This window comes from Leucoraja erinacea, chromosome 5, assembly GCF_028641065.1.
Source record: "Leucoraja erinacea ecotype New England chromosome 5, Leri_hhj_1, whole genome shotgun sequence".
NCBI classification, from domain to species: Eukaryota; Metazoa; Chordata; class Chondrichthyes; order Rajiformes; family Rajidae; genus Leucoraja; species Leucoraja erinaceus.
In genome coordinates this window covers 68,274,457-68,295,033 of record NC_073381.1, presented here as the reverse complement: position 1 = coordinate 68,295,033, position 20,577 = coordinate 68,274,457, and the positions used below count along the sequence as shown (strand labels likewise).

Genomic DNA, 20,577 nt, shown 5'->3' with positions numbered 1-20,577 from the left:
GGATAAGTCTCCAGGACCGGACAGGATATTCCCTAGGACATTGAGGGAAGTTAGTGTAGAAATAGCAGGGGCTATGACAGAAATATTTCAAATGTCATTAGAAACGGGAACGGTGCCGGAGGATTGGCTACTGCGCATGTTGTTCCATTGTTTAAAAAGGGTTCTAAGAGTAAACCTAGCAATTATAGACCTGTTAGTTTTCACGTCAGTGGTGGGCAAATTAATGGAAAGGATACTTAGAGATAATATATATAAGCACCTGGATAAACAGGGTCTGATTAGGAACAGTCAACATGGATTTGTGCCTGGAAGGCCATGTTTGACTAATCTTCTTGAATTTTTTGAAGAGGTTACTCGGGAAATTGATGAGGGTAAAGCAGTGGATGTTGTATATATGGACTTCAGTAAGGCTTTCGACAAGGTTCCTCACGGAAGGTTGGTTAAGAAGGTTCAATGGTTGGGCATTAATGGTGGAATAGCAAGATGGATTCAACAGTGGCTGAATGGGAGTTGCCAGAGAGTAATGGTGGATGGCTGTTTGTCAGGTTGGAGGCCAGTGACTAGTGGGGTGCCACAGGGATCTGTGTTGGGTCCACTGTTGTTTGTCATGTACATCAATGATCTGGATGATGGTGTGGTAAATTGGATTAGTGAGTATGCAGATGATACTAAGATAGGTGGGGTTGTGGATAATGAAGTAGATTTTCAAAGTCTACAGAGAGATTTATGTCAGTTGGAAGAGTGTGCTAAAAGATGGCAGATGGTGTTTAATGCTGATAAGTGTGAGGTGCTACATCTTGGCAGGACAAATCAAAATAGGACGTACATGGTAAATGGTAGCGAATTGAGGAATGCAGTTGAACAGAGGGATCTAGGAATAACTGCATAGTTCACTGAAAGTGGAATCTCATGTAGATAGGGTGGTAAAGAAAGCTTTTGGTGTGCTAGCCTTTATAAAGCAGAGCATTGAGTATAGAATTTGGGATGTAATGTTAAAATTGTACAAGGCATTGGTGAGGCCAATTCTGGAGTATGGTGTACAATTTTGGTCGCCTAATTATTGGAAGGATGTCAACAAAATAGAGAGAGTACAGAGGAGATTTACTAGAATGTTGCCTGGGTTTCAGCAACTAAGTTACAAAGAAAGGTTGAACAAGCTATTCTTTGTCTTTGTTCTTTGGAGCGCAGAAGGTTAAGGGGGGACTTGATAGAGGTCTTTAAAATGATGAGAGGGATAGACAGAGTTGACGTGGATAAGCTTTTCCCACTGAGAGAAGGGAAGATTCAAACAAGAGGACATGACTTGAGAATTAAGGGACATAAGTTTAGGGGTAACATGAGGGGGAACTTCTTTACTCAGAGAGTGATAGCTGTGTGGAATGAGCTTCCAGTGGAGGTGGTGGAGGCAGGTTCGATTTTATCATTTAAAAATAAATTGGATAGTTATATGGACGGGAAAGGAATGGAGGGTTATGGTCTGTGCAGGTAGATGGGCTAGGGGAGAATACGTGTTCGGCACGGACTAGAAGGGTCGAGATGGCCTGTTTCCGTGCTGTAATTATTATATGTTATATGATGCTATGAGAATGCAGGGTGACTTGGACAGGTTGGGGGACTGGGCAGATGAAGTTTAATGCGGATAAATGTGAGGTTATCCACTTTGGTAGCAGGTACAAGTGAACCTCTGCCTCATCTGAAAAGACTGTTGGGTTCCTTGGACGGAGTCGAGGGAGTAGGTATAGGGACAGGTGTTGCATCTCCTGCGGTTGCAGGGGAAAGTACCTGGGGAGGGGACGAGTTAACCAGGGAGTTGCACAGGGAACAGTCTCTACGGAAAGGGGTGGAGATGAGAAGATGTGGCTAGTGGTGGGATCCCGTTGGACGTGACAAAAATGTTGGGAGGATTATGTGCTGTATACGACGGCTGATGGGGTGAAAGGTGAGGACTAGGGGGATTCTGTCCCTGGTGAGACTGGGGGAGGTGGAAACAAGACCAGAGCTGCGGGATATCAAGGAGACATTAGTGAAGGCCTCATCTATAATGAAAGAGGGGGAACCTCCATTCCCTAAAGAATGAGAACATCTCAGATGTCCAGGTAAGGAACACCTAATTTTGGGCGCAGATGTGACGTAGACATTGGAATTGGGAGTATGATCAGTGGAGATTGACATGTTCTTGATTAGTTGGGGGTCAAAGGTTTCGGGGAGACAGCAGGAGAGTTGTTGAGAGGGAAAGATAGATCAGATACCTTTGAGTGGAGTAGACTCAATGGTCCAAATGGCCTAATTTTGCTCCTATGAGTTATGAAACATCGGATTTTGCACTATTTCTGTTCAATATGCATTGCATAATTATCAATAATATTTGACTGATAAATAAGAATATTTATGGCCATCTGTTAAGCCTTTGAATAAATTCTGCTAGGGCACAACCACACCAGTTTATTGAAAGGCTTAACAAATGGACATAATTATTCTAGTTATCAGTCAACTGTGCCTTTAGAAAATACACCTACCAATCCAAAATATCCGAAGAATAATGAACAAAAAAAAATCCAAGGCCTTTCCAAAGGTAACACTTGAGACACAAATTAATTAAAACAATGTCTCTCTCCTTACATGGAGGTTTCTTAGGTTGCATTTGCCAAACTGATGACCCTATGTTGCTATTCTTTTGATCCGCTACATTTAATGAGATTTTGCTTCCTCCAACCATCTTCTTACCCTTGCCCCGACCTTCAAACTCCTAAACAATATCCCAAAGAGGTTATGTGTTGGAAGGAACTGCAGTTTAACCCAAAGATAGACACAAAGAGTTGGAGTAACTCAGCAGGTCAGGCAGCATTTCTGGAGAAAAGGAATATTTGACATTCTGGTTCCAGTTGACAAGAGAGTGATATCGAACTAATGAATGAAAGAAACGTAACAATGACCAAGCAAAGATGGAACCCACAATGGCCCATTGTTGGCTGTGGGCTAGGTTAATCAATACAATGATGAATCATGTCTTCCTTACTGGAGTGACTTCGCTGCTGGGCGAACATACACATAGAATACACACTGCCAGTGTAAATTGAAAAGCAGCTGTTTGGAAAAATGCATGAAACCTAACTTGAAATTATATGAATTCTGAATGCCACAGTTAAAAAAAAAACTGAAAACAGTGGAAAACCATTTATAGTAGATTACTGAGAACGAAATGTCACATCAACAAATTAATAATAATTTGATTTACTGCTGCATGGAAGAATTTAAGATATGTCTTTTATTTTTTTTTGTAACCATTCTCACTGAATTTGCACATAACATTGCAATAGTTTTAAGTATTGTAGCAAGGACTTCTCTGGAACTCAATTTTTGAGGTAAAGTAATAAATGTTGCTGCTGCTAACATACAATACATTTGGTGGTACCAACCAAGGGTGATTTTCTAGGCACATGTAACAATAAACTAAGCATTAGTGGCCAGAAGCAGCTTTCTAACACTTTGCATTACTTACAAAATATCTAATATCATTAGAGCCCTTCGGAAAGTTGATTTTGTGTTAGCAAGGATCACAAATGTACTAAACAGACTATCATTTGTAATTTAACTATTAGCAACTTTAATCTAAGGAAACTTTTCTGAAATGGCAATTCAATTGATGTTTGTTAGACATTGAGTATACCTTTTAAAATGCAAAACAGCATTTGAAATCTCAAAATGTATGCCCTAACGGATGTACATAAACACAAATATGGTGAACTCAGGCTAGTAATTCTAACAAGTCCAGAGGCTGGCACAAAACAAAATGTTAACCTTTTTCCCCATTTCCTCCACAGTTGCTCCACACACTGCCTCTCATTTCCCATCATTCTTCCTCAGTCCAACAACCCCCCCCCCCCCCCCAATTGAAGCCACCCACTCCAAATTGAGGCCCCCCCACTCCCAAGTGAGCACCTCAAGTCATCTGTCTTTGACTATCCGTCTTAGTCATAGACAAAGACGGGAAAAATGTGTGAGTTTCTTCATAAAGTTCTGTTTTACGAATTCCAATTTTTTATTTAATCAAAATAGTTTTCTTACAGTAGTACTAGATAATATTTTAACTTTCCTTTAAAAACAGGATTCAAAATTTCAGAAGCAATCTTTAGGTTGGTTTTCAAGGAATTTGTGCCACCATGATTCCATGATGCACAAATTAAAAACAAAGGAAAGTATTAGATGACTTGATGTTTTAAAGTATGAGATTTGTGACTCCAAAACATAAAATGCTGGAACTAGCAAGTCAGGCAGCATCTGTTAAAAGATAGTCAGCATGTGTAAGGTCTGTGACTTTTCATCAAAGAGGATTTCAACATTTAGTTATTTTTGCTCTTCAAGACTTGATGTGCAAGGTGGCACAAATCTTTTTTTAAATATCACTATTTATTCCAAAATAAAAACATTAACATATCACGTCCCCAACAGGTCAAGATAGAACCTAGCACCAGACTGAGAAAAGTTCTTAAACACTTCCGTAATTCTTTCAGTTATGAAGCTATATAATTGCTTTTCGTGTTTTCATCCAGCATCCACAATCATGTTTTTGTATATCCTTTTTTTATTTTCTGCAGTGGCTAAAAAGAGTTTGTTTCAACTTAATGTGCATTTACTCCATTTGGACTAATAAAGAATGGTAGTGCCTGATTGGGTTGTGAATGTGTTGAAAACATTGTAGAGGATTGGACCTATTGTGACATTTTTGTTTCTTACCTTTTGTGAATCAGCCAATGTCTGCAGAAATAATTACTCTTTCTAGCCTAAAAAAATTTCAATATCCCAATAAATGTGCAAGTGTTCACCTAAGCAGATTTGGTCTATTTTACTATTCTCTCTGTATCTGAAATGTACTAAACAATGAAAAACAAAATTACTCTGCTATCTCCAACATTTAAATGTTTATTTTATAATCCCAAGTAGAATGTTAAGGTCCAATAATTGTATTAAACCAATTGTTATTACCCATCTAATGAATGTAATCAAGGTAGAACAGGAATGTTCCTGTCTAATATACAAATGGCATTTTTATATTATAACTCTTTAATGCACAAATCGATTGGCAAACTTGGCCATTCCAGCAGGTTATGTTTCCAAAGTAATTTCACTCTTCTGTCACCGATGTCTTTCTGGGTTTCAATACAAGATCTTTGACGAATGGTGTTAATTCTTGCAGCTCCTTTCGAGCTGCCTCTCCTTCACTCTCTGCCTCTTTCTCAATGTTACTGTATTCGCCAGAGTCCTCATCTCCTTTGCCTTTTCTGTGCTGACCAATAAGTTGTTTCACGACTAGACCTTGATATTTCACGAGGAGTTTGTACTGGTCCTGAGGGGGAAAAACAAAAAGATCCTATTTACTACTTTAGGATTTTTTTTGTTACAACTGCTTTTCTGACTAAGCCATCAAGACATCTTATGATGTATAGGAAGGAATTACAGATGCTGGTTTACACCGAAGATAGACACAAAGTTCTGGAGTAACTCAACGGGTCAGGCTGCATTTTTAGAGGAAAGGAATGGGCATCAGACTTTGAAGAAGGGTCTCGACCCGAAACGTCACCTATTCTTTTTCCCCAGAGATGCTGTCTGACATGCTAAGTTACTCCAGCATTTTGTGTTTATCTTATGAGGTGGTTGTTGATGTCATTAAATCCCAATAAACAGTTTCTCAGGTTAGAATTGTAATGTAAAACACTGTGGAGAATATGAACGATGGGGAAACCAGCTTTTAAAAATGGGTTGAATTGCAAGTGTTCAGCTGGCAAGTTCTAAAATTTGCAAGTTCTAAATTTGTGCAGACCTGCTGAAACTCAACGTGGCATACGTTATACAATGTGGAAACAGGCCCTTCTGCCCAACTTGCCCACACCGGCCAACATGTCCCAGCTACATTAGCCCCACCTGCCACATTTGGTCCATATCCCTCCAAACCTATCCTATCTATGTACCTGTCTAACTTTTTTTTAATGTTGGGATAGTCCCAGCCTCAACTACCTCCTCTGGCAGCTTGTTCCATATACCCACCACCATTTGTGTGAAAAAGTTACCCCTCAGATTCCTATTAAATCTATTCCCCTTTACCTTAAACCTATATCCTCTGGTCCTCGATTCACCTAATCTGGGCTAATGTCCCTGGTTTTCAATGCTTGATACCACGCTGTCCAATTGTGAAGCCTGATCGCGTTAGAATCCCTAGCTCTTAGATGGTGAATCCACCTCTCCAATCTCACGCCAGCCAGAATTATTTTAAAAAAGCAATCTCAATAGATTGAACATCAGAAACATTTAAAAGCCCCCATCTTTGATCTGAGGTGATGTGCCCTCCTCAGTTTTGCTTAGGGTGATTTTTGTGCATGGTCTGACAGCTAAACTATTCCTTTTCATTCAACATGAGTAAATGCAGGCAGACAGCTAATTGAAGCAGGTTCCATTTGGACCTGTGTTATGTTGAAGGTCATGCCTTGGAGATAACAGCATAATCTTAACAAAAAATCTATATATATTTTTGGGACAGATTAAGTATTTGTTTTCTACTTAAGGTGCCAATGGGACATTCCAATCCCGCTGCAGATCACAAATCGGCATGGCAAGCAATCATTGCGGGGGAGAATATAGTATTAAATATTTATGCCTCATTAATGAGAACACCAGGGACATAATAGATCAATAACGCTTAGTCTTCCACCTATTTCTGGCTTTATACATTCACAAGATGATGCAAGTTAAATACTTCCAAAATATTTGATTATTCTGGCTGCTTGAATGTCAATTCAACATCAGGTTTTAAAGCAGTTAAATAATCTGAAGCAAGCAACATTGTCTTTGGACCAGTTGTGTAAAAGTTATTCTACATATTTATCTTGGATGTGAAGTCCTGCAAATTCACAGATAATCAAGATTGTCTATTATAAAAAAATGTCTATTCATCCTCTCATTGCCAATCTGCAAAGATAAGTGTAAGAGTATCAGTGCAGGGTATTCCTTCCCAAAGCCCGCTCTTCCAGCCAATTCATGGCCAATCTACGTCACTCAAAGTCCACTTTACCCATAACACTTATTGATTTTTTTAATTGATGAAAAATCATGTGGTAAGGAATTCCAAGGCTCAAAACTCTGAGAAGAAATTCGCCCTCATCTATATTAGGTGTCCACTTATTCCAACACAATGACCTTTGGTTCTTGTCTCTACCATGAGAGAAAATATCCTCTCATCATTTATAGTCCTAAGAGTCATGCAGCACAAAACCAGACTATTTGGGCCAACGCAGCGAGGCCGAAAATGCAGGATTATACCTCATGGATCCAGAATCTCAATACCCATTTCTTTGAAGATCCTTGGGGATTACTAGCCTTTAGTCTCATTCTGATGGAGAATTAACATCTTGGGTCAAAGACAGTTTCTTTTTCTGCAGCTTGACCAGCTGAGTGTTTCTAGTATTTTCAATTTCTACTTTAGTCCAATTGGTTTGTGTAATTATTCCTCTGGTGATGCGATAGTATTTAATTCTTTGTCGGCATTACTCTGTCTTAATGGGAAGTTCACATCACCTTCTCTATTGAGGAGTGATGCAATGTGTGTTACATTCATCTGCCATTTTCTTGTTTCCAATTGCTATTTCACTAGCCTCCCTGGGGCCAAAGTTTACACAGTGTCTGAAAAAGGCTCCTGACCCGAAATATCACCTATCCATGTTCTCCAGAGATGTTGCCTGACCCACGGAGTTACTTCACTACTTTGTATTGTTCACATGGAACGTTCTCCTTCTTTGGATGTTCAGATTCTCTTTCACTTACAAACCAAGAAGAAAATACTCTTGTAGCTCCCTGCTAAAGACCATGATATAAAAAAATAGGGCTTATTTGATGAAACTTGCTTTGCTCAAACAACACTAAGATACAGGAAAAATGAATAAATAGTAAGAAATAAAAGAATGCCATGCAACATATGAGTTTTTTCTCTACATATTCCAAAGGGGAACTAGCAATTTTAAAATATGTAACAGTCATAAGGTCATAAGTGATAGGAGTAGAATTAGGCCATTCGGCTCATTCAATCATGGCTGATCTATCTCTCCCTCCTAACCTCTGGGGTTAGGAGGGAGAGATAGATCAGCCATGATTGAATGGGCCGAATGGCCTAATTCTACTCCTATCACATGACCTCCTGCCTTCTCCCCATAACCTCTGACATCCGTACTATTCAAGAATCAAGTTAATTTTGAATCAAATCTACCAACTCCCCATGTATCCCTAGTGCCTTAATGTTCTGGATCAGTCTAACCCCAGGTACCTCAGCGAGAACTTACCTCAGGAATCTTGCCATTGAGGAAACTGATAATCTGCGGTACACATCTGCCAGGTGCATGAAGCATGTGGTGTGATGAAAGTTGGAACAACAGAACAGATGTCAGATGCAGAACCAGTGCAGGGTCCTCAGATGTTTTGACTTGTTCAAGTAATGCTTGCCTGTGTTGGAACAGGACTTGCCTAGGACAAGAGGGCATGTTGGTTGAAAGTTAACTGGTGTTTAAAAGACATGTTAGCCAGAATTCAGATCTGGACTTATTCTGCATTGCTCTGAAGATAGACACAAAAATCTGGAGTAACTCAGCGGGTCAGGTAGCATCTCTGGAGAGAAGGAATGGGTGATGTTTCGGGTCGAGACCCTTCTTCATATTGGTTAGGGAAAAGGAAACAAGAGATATAGATGGTGATGTGGAGAGATAAAGAACAATGAATGAAAGATATTCAATAAAGTAACGAAGATAAAGGAAACAGGCCATTGCAAGCTGTTTGTAGGGTGAAAATGAGAAGGTAGTGCGACTTGGGTGGGGGAGGGATAGAGATAGAGGGAATGCTGTGTCTATCTTCGGTTAAAACAAGCATTTGCAGTTCCTTCTTACACATTTTGGCTGCATTGCTCTGACTTGCATACAACATAGCCCAAATCTAAAACAAAAGTACTGTTCACATTTTTGATTTGACAAATTGCCTAAAGAATATTAGGAATTAATATCTGGAATAGTTGAAGAAATGAGAGACAAATTGCCTTCTGGAAATAAACCACCTCAGTCCATTGTAAATGTGTTTCAAGGATATTTGTAAAGAGTTGCCTAGAAATCAGATCTTACACAGCATCTATTTAAAAATGTTTATGGTGTGAATGTTAAATTGGAAATGACGAACAAATGGTCAAAATCAGAAGCTTTAGATGAAGAAATGTTAACTGTAGTTTTCTTCCCTTTAAGAATATTTATAAGATGACCTGCACATTTCATTGTTTGCATTTGCTTTATCATTCACACGTTGACCCAGGCAAAATGGGTACGTGCTTTTGGAGATCACTCCATAGAGATGATTAAAAATGGGTATGCACGATGGGGGAAAAAGGGTTATTTCAAGCTGATTATAATTGTTAAAAACAAACCACTGGAAGAACTCAGCAGGTCAATAAGTATCTGTGGAAGCTGAGGAACGGTCAGGTTTCAGTTTAGTTTATTGCCACATGTACCGAGGTACAGTGAAAAGCTTTTGTTGCGTGCTAACTAGTCAGCAGAAAGACAATACATGATTATAATCGAGCCATTCATAGTGTACAGGTACATGATAAGGGAATAACGTTTTGTGCAAGATAGAGGCAGTAAAATCCGATCAAAAACAGTCCAAGGTCTGGGGCTGTAGAGGGGAGATGGCCAGTATAAAGAAGAGGTGATGCGGAGGGATGAGGTAGGAGCTGGCAGACTGTAGGTGTAACTTGGGGATGAAGGAGTTGATGATAGGCAGATGGAGCCAGTTGGGGGGGGGGGGGGGGGGGTGAAGAGGGTGGAGGTACAGACAACGGTTAGAAGGCAATAAATAAAAACACAACAGGCTGTAGATGCTGCAATCTGAATCTGGCCTCCGCAGCCTTCTTATGTTTTCTCTCATCACCTTCCAGCCTCAGTCTCTACCTCCAACCCTTTCCCTCTCCCTACATGGATCCATCTGCCCCTTTTTGTTGTTCTTCTTTCTCCATATGTCTATACCTTTCACCCACCGGCCACTGTCTCCCAACATCTTCCCTCTTCCCCCCCCCCCCCCCAACCTAGCTATGCCTGCCCAATATCTCCTTCCTCACTTGGTTCCACCTATTGCCTGCCATCTTCTGCCTCATCCCTGCATCTCATCTCTTTATAGTAACCGCCATCCCTCCCTGATGCAGGCCTTGACCCGAAACACTGACCATCCCTCTGCCTCCAACGCCGTTTGGATCTGTTCTAGGTTAAAGCATCTAAGGGTGCCAGAGACCTGGGTTAGATGCTGACTATAGTTGCTGTCTGAACTGAGTTTGTACGTTCTCCCTGTGACTGTGTGGGTTTTCTCCGGGTGCTCCGGTTTCCTCCCACATTCCAAAGATGTCAGGGTGTGTAGGATAGAACTAGTATGCGGGTGATCGATGTTCGGCCTGGACTCGGTGAGCCGAAGGGCTGTGTCCACGCCCCATCTCTAAACTAAAATCTAATCTGCAGTCGCTTGCGCCTCCGATTATATAAAGGTTGTTGATGGCGGCATTTTAAACTAATTGTTAATTTTTTTAAAGAATACGGTGCACATGGATATAATCACCTGTCGGGTGGGGGTGGGGGGGGCACATGAAGGGCAAATTAAACCTGCGTTAGGGTGATTGGCTTCTACATCTATCTGGTCCAATTTCCCTGTGGGCGTGACTGGACTGGAAACGGACACAAGAACTTCAATACAGGAGAATATCGCTTTTTATACATGATTTATAAATCATAAACTGATGCAAATGGATCAAATTTCTAAGCAACTGGTGTTACTATTTGTTATTTACTCTTAAAAGGCCTGCAATCAGATTTACCAAGTACAATGCACACTAACATAAACCCCATCATTGTAAATTACATTTTCCAATGTCCACATTTTTCTTATAATTTTACCTTTCTTTCTTTTTATCGATCTTTTTGAGCATAAGTCCACAAACATCTGTTACACCATCCAAAATGGAAAGAAACTCTTCAATACACTGAATGGGGGAAAACAAAAGTAAATCAACCAAAAGTCCTGATTAAGTCAATCAGAAACCTTCCTTTAAAGGAGCTGGTTCTGTTTTAATACTTCACTGAACCTTTTGATGAGTACTCATTGCTTCTGGATTTGTTGCTTCACCAATTTCAAGTGCAGGTTAAATACAATTGCTGAGCTGGAACTAACCTTTATTAACCTAGAATTTATTTTACTAATTTCAATCTCAAATGTATACATGTATAATCTTAAAATTAATGGCATTTATCTTTCTCAAATACTATGCAAAGGCAGAAAAGTCACACCCTATTTCAACTCTGCTATAATTAATTATTCAGTCATGAAAACTGCAGTTTGAATGAATTTTTCATGAACCCCCTACAATATCAACTCTCTTAGTGTGCGGCACAGTGGCACAATGGTAGAGTTAATGCCTTCCAGCACCAGAGACCCGGGTTCGATCCTGACTGTAGATGCTGTCTGTCTGGAGTTTGTATGTTCTCCCTGTGACTGCTTAGGTTTTTTCTGGGAACTCCGGTTTCCTCCCACACTCCAAAGATGTATAGGTTTATAGGTTAATTGGCTTCGGTAAAATTGACCCTAGTGTGTAAGATAGATGATTGTTTGTTGGCATGGACTCTGTGGGCCAAAGGGCCTTTATCCACACTGTATCTCCAAACCAAAGTAAACTAAACTCTTCACAAAAAAGACACAGTAAAGGTAAGCATAAAAGTAACAGACACAAGTGGTGTAGGGGTAGAACTACTGCCTAACTATGGGTGCTGTCTGTACAGAGTTTGTACGTTCTCCCCGTGAGCTGCGTGGGTTTTCTCCGAGATCTTCAGATTCTTCCCAGACTCCAAAGACGTACAGGTTTGTAAGTTAATTAGCTTGATATAAAAAAAATTAAATTGACCCTAGTGTGTGTAGGATAGTGTTAGTGTGCGGTATTGCTGGTCGGAGCAGACTCGTTGGGCAGAAGGACCTTTTCTGCGCTGTATCTCTAAACTAAACTAAAAGTAGGAATATTGGGCAGCTCATATTCTTTTAAATCAGTTCACACTTGGGTACACCTTTGTCACTAAATGTTTCCTACAACTGCAGGAATAGGAACACTCCCTCTCCTAGCCTGGTTTAAAGCTCAGCTTTGAGAGCACGGGGAGAGGAGGTGAACAGGAAATAGGATGTCTTCTCCTGGCAGGAGAAAGATTTCCAGACAAATGAATAGCAGGAGGGGAGAGATGGTGGAGGAGGTCTGCAATGGGTAACCCAGTTATACATTTTCTAAGTACTTTGATGATTAGACCAGGGCTGCTAAGATCTCTCAATCCTTTCTTCAGTACTATTTTATTTACAAGCTGACCATTCCCCTACAACCTGGACTCTTGTTTCAGTCTCTGGAGCAAATGATTCTGCTCTTTACGGTCTCTTAACTTAGTATGTGCTTCCAGACACACCAATATGGTTGACACTTAACTGCCTTTTCAGTGAAGAGGTAAATAGGGGTGAACAATAAAATATGGTAGTGTGTAGGAAGGAATTGCAGATGCTGGTTTAAACCGAAGATACACACAAAAAGCTGGAGTAACTCCGTGAGTCAGACAGCATCTCTGGAGAAAGGTAATAGGTGGCGTTTTGGGCGAGATGTCACCTACAGGGTGTGATAATAATGGAATTTGGAGGGAGTGTATTTTGAGGGAGAACTTGCAGCCTTCCCTTGGAATAATGAACGACATATATACATATATAAATACACACACACCTACTAACTTAAACTTGCATACATACAGAAACTGCTATAAAATCAAGGTTGAGAAAAACTACTTACTGATTCATAGTGGAAGAATCAAAACTTACTTTGCCATTCAGTGAGTTATGAAGCTTCAAGAGAGGACCTCTACTTTCCTCAGCTAGTTTTGCCAACATTTTCAATCTGAGCTGAGCATTAAAAAGGACACAACTTTAGCCTCTGCAAGTGCAACATTCAAATAAAACCATTCAGATAAATGTTACATAGTTGTGCTGACTTCTCCTTACCTCAGAGGTTATTGATGTGTAGATTTCGACTGACATCATTAGGTCTCCGGCCATGAAGTTGAACAGGAGGTTGGAGATGTCAGTGCAAATGGTCTTCAATAAATGCTTTTCCAGTTGAACTTGTGTGTCATCTAAAATATCCCAAAACATGACTAGTTTGCATGGCATGACCAACAAAATGAGCACCATTAGCATAAATGAGATTAACATGTAGACACAAAATGCTGGAGTAATTTTGTGAGGCAGCATCTCTGGAGAGAAGGAATGGGCAACATTACAGGTCGAGACCCTTCTTCAGACTGATGTCAGGGGAGGGGGCGGGACAAAGATAGAATGTAGTCGGAGACAGTAACACTAGTGGGAGAACTGGGAAGGGGAAGGGGATGGAGAAAGAAATCAAGGGTTATCTGAAGTTAGAGAAGTCAATGTTCATACCGCTGGGGTGTAAACCACCCAAGCGAAATATGAGGTGTTGTTCCTCCAATTTGTGCTGGGCCTCACTCTAACAATGGAGGAGGCCCAGGACAGAAAGGTCAGATTGGGAATGGGAGGGGGAGTTGAAGTGCTGAGCCACCGGGAGATCAGATAGGTTAAGACGGACTGAGCGGAAGTGTTCAGCGAAACGATTGCCGAGCCTGCGTTTGGTCTTGCCAATGTAGAGAAGTTGACACCTGGAACAGTGGATACGGTAGATGAGGTTGGAGAAGGTGCAAGTGAACCTCTGGCTAACCTGAAAAGACTGTTTGGGTCCTTGGATGGAGTCGAGGGGAGAGGTAAAGGGACAGGTGTTGCATCTACTGCGGTTGCAGGGGAAAGTACCTGGGTGGTTTGGGTGGGAAGGGACGAGTTGACCAGGGAGTTTCAGAGGGAACGGTCTCTGCGGAAAGCAGAAAGGGGTGGAGAAGGGAAGATGTGCCAGTAGTGGGGTCCCGTTGGAGGTGGCAAAAATGTTGGAGGATTACATGCTGATATGCTGTGGAAGGTGAGGACAAGGGGGTCTCTGTCCTTGTTACGAATGGGGGGAGGGGGTGTAAGAGCAGAGCTGCGGGATATAGAGGAGACCATAGTGACAGTCTCATCTATAATGCAAGAAGGGAACCCCCGTTTCCTAAAGAATGAGGACATCTCCGATGCCCTGGTGTGGAACACCTCATCCTGGGTGCAGATGTGGCGTAGACGGAGGAATTGGGAGTAGGGGATAGTCTTTACAGGAAGCAGGGTGGGAAGAAGTGCAGTCAAGATAGCTATGGGAGTCAGTATGTTTGTAGTAGATGTCAGTCAATAGTGTGTTTCCTGTGATGGAGACGGTGTCAATAATGTGTTAAACAAGCATGTATGTGTTGGCTTTCAAATTCTCAATAAAAATCACAGTTGGTAAACAGTCATATTTCCTGGCTGCACTGCACAAAATGGTTACTGCAATAGTTCTAAGAAAATGTCTGCTGCGATAGTTCTAAGAAAATGCTATACAAAGGATGTTTGAAGAGGCTAACAATTATTGAAATATCAAATACATAAAGGCTGGTTATTAAATGCAATCACTCGACATTAAAAAAAAACATACACCTATACATTGCACACTAAAGTGAAGTATTGCAGAAAGCAGAAATCTGAAATTAAAGTTTGTTAAGTAACAATCATGGAGAGATACAAAACTAATACTACAAGCACGGTGGTGCAGCGGTAGTGTTGCTGCCTTACAACGCCAGAGACCCGGGTTCGATCCTGAACGCGGGTGTTTGTCTGTAGTTTGCATCTTCTCCACGTGAGCTGCGTGGGTCTTCTCTGGGAAGCTCTCATTTCCTCCTACACTACAAAGACGTATAGGTTTGTAGGCTAATAGGCTTGGTATAAATGTGAAAAAATTGTCCCCAGGATAGGTAGGATAGTGTTAGTGTGCGTGGATCACTGGTCGGCTCGGACTTAGTGGGCTGAAGGGCCTGTTTCCGCACTGTATCTCAAAACTAAACAATGACCTTTCAACAGAAATATATATTGTTGGAGTTGCGAGTGTTTTGTGGAAAATACAAAAGACACGTAAATGAGAGAGTGGAAGGGAATATGATGGAAATAGGAAGAGAAATTGGATGTCAAAGGTAATGATTGTGCAAGGCAAAAGGGACTGAGAGTGTAGAGGGTAGATAGCCAGCAGGGCCAGCCTTAGGAGGTGCGGGGCCCAATTGTGAAAATGTTTTGTAGAAATATAAATAAATAATTATAAATGAGTCACGTGTCGTGAGTAAAATGACAATTTGGGGGAGAGTTCCTTTCACAGCGTGTGGGGAGTCTAGCCAGGGGTAAAGTTGCGAGGAGGGAAGGAGGGAAGAGAAGGAGGGGGTCGGGTTCATGCCTGTAACACTCACTCACCGCTGCCACGACGCTCCGGGCGCTACCGCATTGTGGCTGGGGAGGGAAGCAGCTCGCGTGGCTACGAGCGGCTTCCATCGCCGGACAGCGGAATCGACTGCCATCTCAGCGCCTTCTGCCGGCCCGCTCACCTCTGGCAGTGCTCTCCGTCTGACCAGTGAGGGGACCAGCTCAAGAGCAAAGATCATAGAGCGGAGTGGGTCAGCGGGTGATGGATAACATCACAGCGGGCGGTGGAGCTTACTCTTGTGTTAGCGCGAACAAGGGATCAATTGAGGTTACAACCACTGATACATGGAGTAAGCTCCACCGCCCGCTTGCCTATTATCCATCGCCCCCTGACCTGCTCTTGAGCTGGATGATCCCCGGCCGACCCCCTCCTTCTCAACCCCCCTGCCCTCCCCACAACTTTACCTCTGGGACAGACTACCCACACGCTGTGAAAGGAACTACCTCCCCCCCAGCAGCGCTGTCCTTTTTCAGCCGCTTCCCACTTTACAGCTGCTTCCCATCAGCTGCCAGCAATGAGGGATAGACTTGGCTATACCTCAGTACAGCAACATCGTTCTTGACGTTGCTGTACTGAGGGATAACAAAGTCTATCCTTCTTGGCTAACAACCTAACCTTCGGCCTCCAAGAAGCAACTACATTTTCTAGCAATGTTACAACATTTTGAGATTTTAAAAATCAAGTCTGCAATTTTATCTAATTCTGAAATTGAAGATAGACAAAAGCTGGAGTAGCTCAGCAGGAAGGCAGCGCAGTGACTCTGGAGACAAGACCCTTCTTCAGACTGAACTGAACTCTCGTCGGTGAGAGTATTTGTGATTGTCTGAAGAAGGGTCTCGACCAGAACCGCAACCCTCTCCCCAGAGCCCCTGCCCATCCCGCTGAGCCACCACAGACAGGGAGTTGAAGGTAGACACAGGGGGGTCCACCTTCAACTTCAGAGCCAAACAAAAAACAGAGTGCTGGAGGAACTCACCGGGCAAGGCAGCACCTGCGGAGGGAACCGCCACGGGCCAGGACTCTCCCCCCCCTCCCCCCCAACAGAAAGGAACCGCAACTGCAGCCATCACCGCAAAACGTCTAAGAAGGAACTGTAGATGCTGGAAAATCGAAGGTAGACAAAAATGCTGGAGAAACTCAGCGGGTGAGGCAGCATCTATGGAGCGAAGGAAATAGCCGGGTCTGAAGAAGGATTTTGACCCGAAACGTTGCATATTTCCTTCGCTCCATAGATGCTGCCTCACCCGCTAAGTTTCTCCAGCATTTTGGTCTACCGCAAAACGTCAATGATTCCGGGAATGTCGAGAGTTAGAGAGAGAGGTGGGGAACGGGAGAGAGAGAGAGAGAGCGCACGGGAGAGAGAGCGCACGGGAGAGAGAGGGAGGGAGAGAGCGAAAGACAGAGACACAACGTGGCTCGGTAGGTAAATTGAATGACTAACTTGCTGTAGGCCAAGAAGTTCTCACTCATGATGGTGAGTTTTAAGAAATTCTCAATGTGTCATTAATGCATCAATCTACATTCCTCAGTAAAATGTAATTATGTTTTGAAGAAGTCTTAATGACGCCGCGTGAATTGTATTCAAAGGAACGCAGCATCATTAATACATCTTCTAAAACACAATTACACATTTACAGAGGAATGCGGATCCATGCATTGATGCCGCATTGGATAACGACTTGTAACTACTGGCTGTTAACACAAGTGCTACAGTCGTTAACACATCGTTTTTTGTCTGATAGCCGTACAGCGCTTGTATTCCATGTATAAAACCATGTAAGTTTTGTAAAAAAAAAACGTATGGCAAATGTTTTTTTTAAATCTTTATTTAACAAAGCGGATTTGAGTTTCCATGTGAAATACGGAAAATTAACGCGGGGCCCCCCTTGGGCGCGGGGCCCAATTTGGAAAAATCGGTCCATTTGGCCTAGGGCCAGCCCTGATAGCCAGTATAAAGATATACATTTTAAGCAATGCACAATTATTGCAGGTGGTATAGTTGATGTTTATGGGATTTCTAACGTTGTTTGACAAAGTACCAAACTATTAACCAGTTAGCAAAATTAAAACCTTGTGGGGTGCAAAGGAACAGGACAGTGGTTACATGAAGACAGGTTTTCACTGAGAAAGTACCATATCTTTGGATCGAAGATAGACACAGAATGCTGGAGTGAGCAGGTTGGACAGGCAGCATCTGTGGAGAGAAGGAATGGGTGATGTTTTGGGTTGAGATGCTTCTTCAGACCACTGTCAATGCCTTACAGAGGATTCAGATAAGATTTACTCATGTGATACTGAGGATAACTAAAGATCAACATACAATGACATCTTCATTGTTCTTTTCTTTAAATTTGATGGACAAAAGAAATAGAGGGCAAAGTAGCCAATTTGGCACATTGTCCATTCCACTTCATCCAACCAGTGTATGTCTAATGGTTTACATCAGCGTCAAGTTCCTGATCTAACTGCATATCCCATGATTCTGTAATATCCCAAATTTTTATCAAATCCAATAGTTTATCAATCGCATTACTAACAGGGCTTGCTGATACCAATCAGGAGAATATTACCAAGAAGTATTACGTTCCTCTACCTGGAGATGCAAAAGCCAATTACGCTGCTTCTAGTGCAAGTCTGAGATCAGTTATTATAACCATACATATAAGAATTTCATTGTTCCATTTCAGTACATATGACAATTAAACACTCTTGACTCTCAACACAAATGCTCACTCAACTCATTGAGCAATATGATTTGACGTGGTTCATTTTTCAACAATGTAAATGTGGCAATGGTCAGCCAATGGCAAGTTTTCTCCCTATTATTATCTTTCTCAAGTTCTTCCCCCCTCCCCCCCCAATAGTCCCCTGGGCCACAACTGTACCATGGCGGTTGTAATAGCTGCAACCAGCCAGACGAAGACAAGCGTCCACACTAGGGTCCGTTGGTCAATTATGCAAAACAAGGAAAACCACACAATATAAATAATTGAAAAGTCAGCGCTGCGCCGGTAAAGTGATCCTGAGATTTGAAGGAATCGAGAGATTCCCAGGACACATATCACAGATAGGGCTGGGGAAGGAGGCAGAAAGCAGGTAAGCGGATAATCACTAATTAGAATGCCCAATCACTAGTTCGTCGAGACAAAACACACATAAACAGAAAATACATAGGACAGAGTACAGAAACACAAACACGTGTGAAACAAATCACGTACCGGGATGAATAGAGTGCCATGGTGTCAAAGTGCTGCGCGCGCGTTGCGGACGCAAGGGGGTCAAGAGTTATATAGCCGAATTTAAATAACATAAAAGGGTGACACAGTGTGTGAATGACGAGTGTGCTCGAGACGACGCACACCAAACACACACAAAACATAACCAACTGCCATCTGCCGCTATCACAACCCCTACAAATTGGCGGCTCGCTAGCGCCCCCGGCGCACCCGGCGATCCGGGAGTACCGCCTGCTTTGGTACGTCTAACCACAGACCCCCCTGCCGTAGCCTGGGAGACACCCCCTCACCTCTTGCCAACCCTCAACCTGACACACCGGGGGGCGAGCCGCACCTTGGGCGGAGCCCCCGCCGCGACGACCTCAGTGCACCGAGTCCGTCCACACCGGGACCGTGACTAACAGCCCATCAACAAGAGGCAGAAATGAGACCGGTGATGGCACACACGCAATCACCAAACACAACTAACTAAGAAACCGAGCATGAGGGTGGCCCCAGGCACGCGTGAGCACGGGCCGCGAAACAGTCCCTGGCCACATTACACCGAGCCAATAAACCATAGACTTCTAAAAAAACGGGGCTAAAGACGGGGCAGCAACCATCAAGCTCGCTGCCCCACCACCCTCATGCACAGGAGACAAAGGAAGGCACGAGGTTTCTACAAAATTCAGGGCCGGGATGCCCATTGCAAATACACGAAAAACCGTTACGGATGACGGTGAAGAACCACAACAAATAACCGCGACTCTGGCAAGCTTAACCGAGGGTGCGTACGCGTCATAATAAGATCCAAAGAAGAACGGAAGAAAAAAGAGTTTCCCCCCACACATCTCATACTCAAAGCCGGATTCGCAGAATCATCACCACGCAGTCCCATCGAGAGCGCCTGACCCTGCATCACATGAAAGGATGCACTGACGGTTGCCCCCGGAAAGCACAGTCAAGGGGGGGGGATTGCCCCCACGCATCACCGGAGGGGGCCGCGCGCCCCCGTCCAGTGAGTCCCTGTCCAACAACGCTGGCCCTGCGAACCGCCACTCCCTAGACTCGCGCGCACCACCCACACTCAGGCTTGACCCGCATACCTCCCATGAGATGCGCGGGTCTCAGCCAATATAGTACGGAAGCACCACAGGTCGAGGCAGCTTACGGCCCACGCGCCGTGGGGTCCAACTAAGGTCTTCTTCAACATCCCAGTAATCCCTCGGTAACTGCGGCTCTCAACATACACAGGTGCTAGGTCTCCACTATATGATGCGTCCTGCCCGCAATACAGCGACGATGCTAATGCAGTTGGGGAAGCCCGGCGGTACTGGACTACGGACTCTCTTCCTCGCACTACGTGAAATTTGTCCAGGTCGACGGTGCGGCGAGACCGGATGCTAATGCGGTTAGAAGCAACATTATGTCAAATCTGCTCACTGAGGGGAAAATAAAGGGGCGTTCCAGACAAAAACAATACTATGTGAAAAAGGGGGCTGGTGGCAATCATTCTGCCACGCCTGTTCTCTGTGAGGGTGAGGCAGGAAAAGGGCAAAAAATTGCATGTCCGTACCCCAAAAGGCTAAAATCAGCAAGTCCGGGTCGAAACAACATTTGCAAGCCACGGATCACCTCAAAAGCACACTAATTAAAAAAATAGACGCATGACACGGGAAGATCCGTAAAAAAACAGGGAGAAAGGGTTAATACGGAGCTTGAGGGGTCATCCAAGGAGGGGCCAAAGTGTAGTTCTATCTCTGCAGAAGCGACCGCAAGGCTCGTCAAAGTGGACGGGAGGGGTAGCATTACCGATTAGGCAGCCATGTGCTGGGGACCTCTCGGTACGGCGCTACCTGAGCGATGCCTGCGGGCTCGCAAATACATAGAAGAGACAGCCCGGGC

The 20,577-nt window shown here is 43.2% G+C and overlaps 1 protein-coding gene across 1 annotated transcript in view; it reads right to left on the bottom strand.

Moving 5' to 3' along the window:
• Positions 1–3,245: 3,245 nt before the first annotated feature.
• ufl1 (UFM1-specific ligase 1) overlaps positions 3,246–20,577 on the bottom strand; it is a 54,506-nt gene continuing 37,174 nt past the window's right edge. The window contains exons 13-18 of the mRNA XM_055636377.1: positions 19,844–20,075; positions 13,081–13,374; positions 12,901–12,981; positions 10,959–11,044; positions 8,325–8,505; positions 3,246–5,344 (exon numbers count right to left, since the gene is read on the bottom strand). Coding sequence (XP_055492352.1) covers positions 5,123–5,344; positions 8,325–8,505; positions 10,959–11,044; positions 12,901–12,981; positions 13,081–13,374; positions 19,844–20,075 — 1,096 coding nt within the window. The 3' untranslated portion in view covers positions 3,246–5,122. The remainder of the gene's footprint in view (positions 5,345–8,324; positions 8,506–10,958; positions 11,045–12,900; positions 12,982–13,080; positions 13,375–19,843; positions 20,076–20,577) is intronic.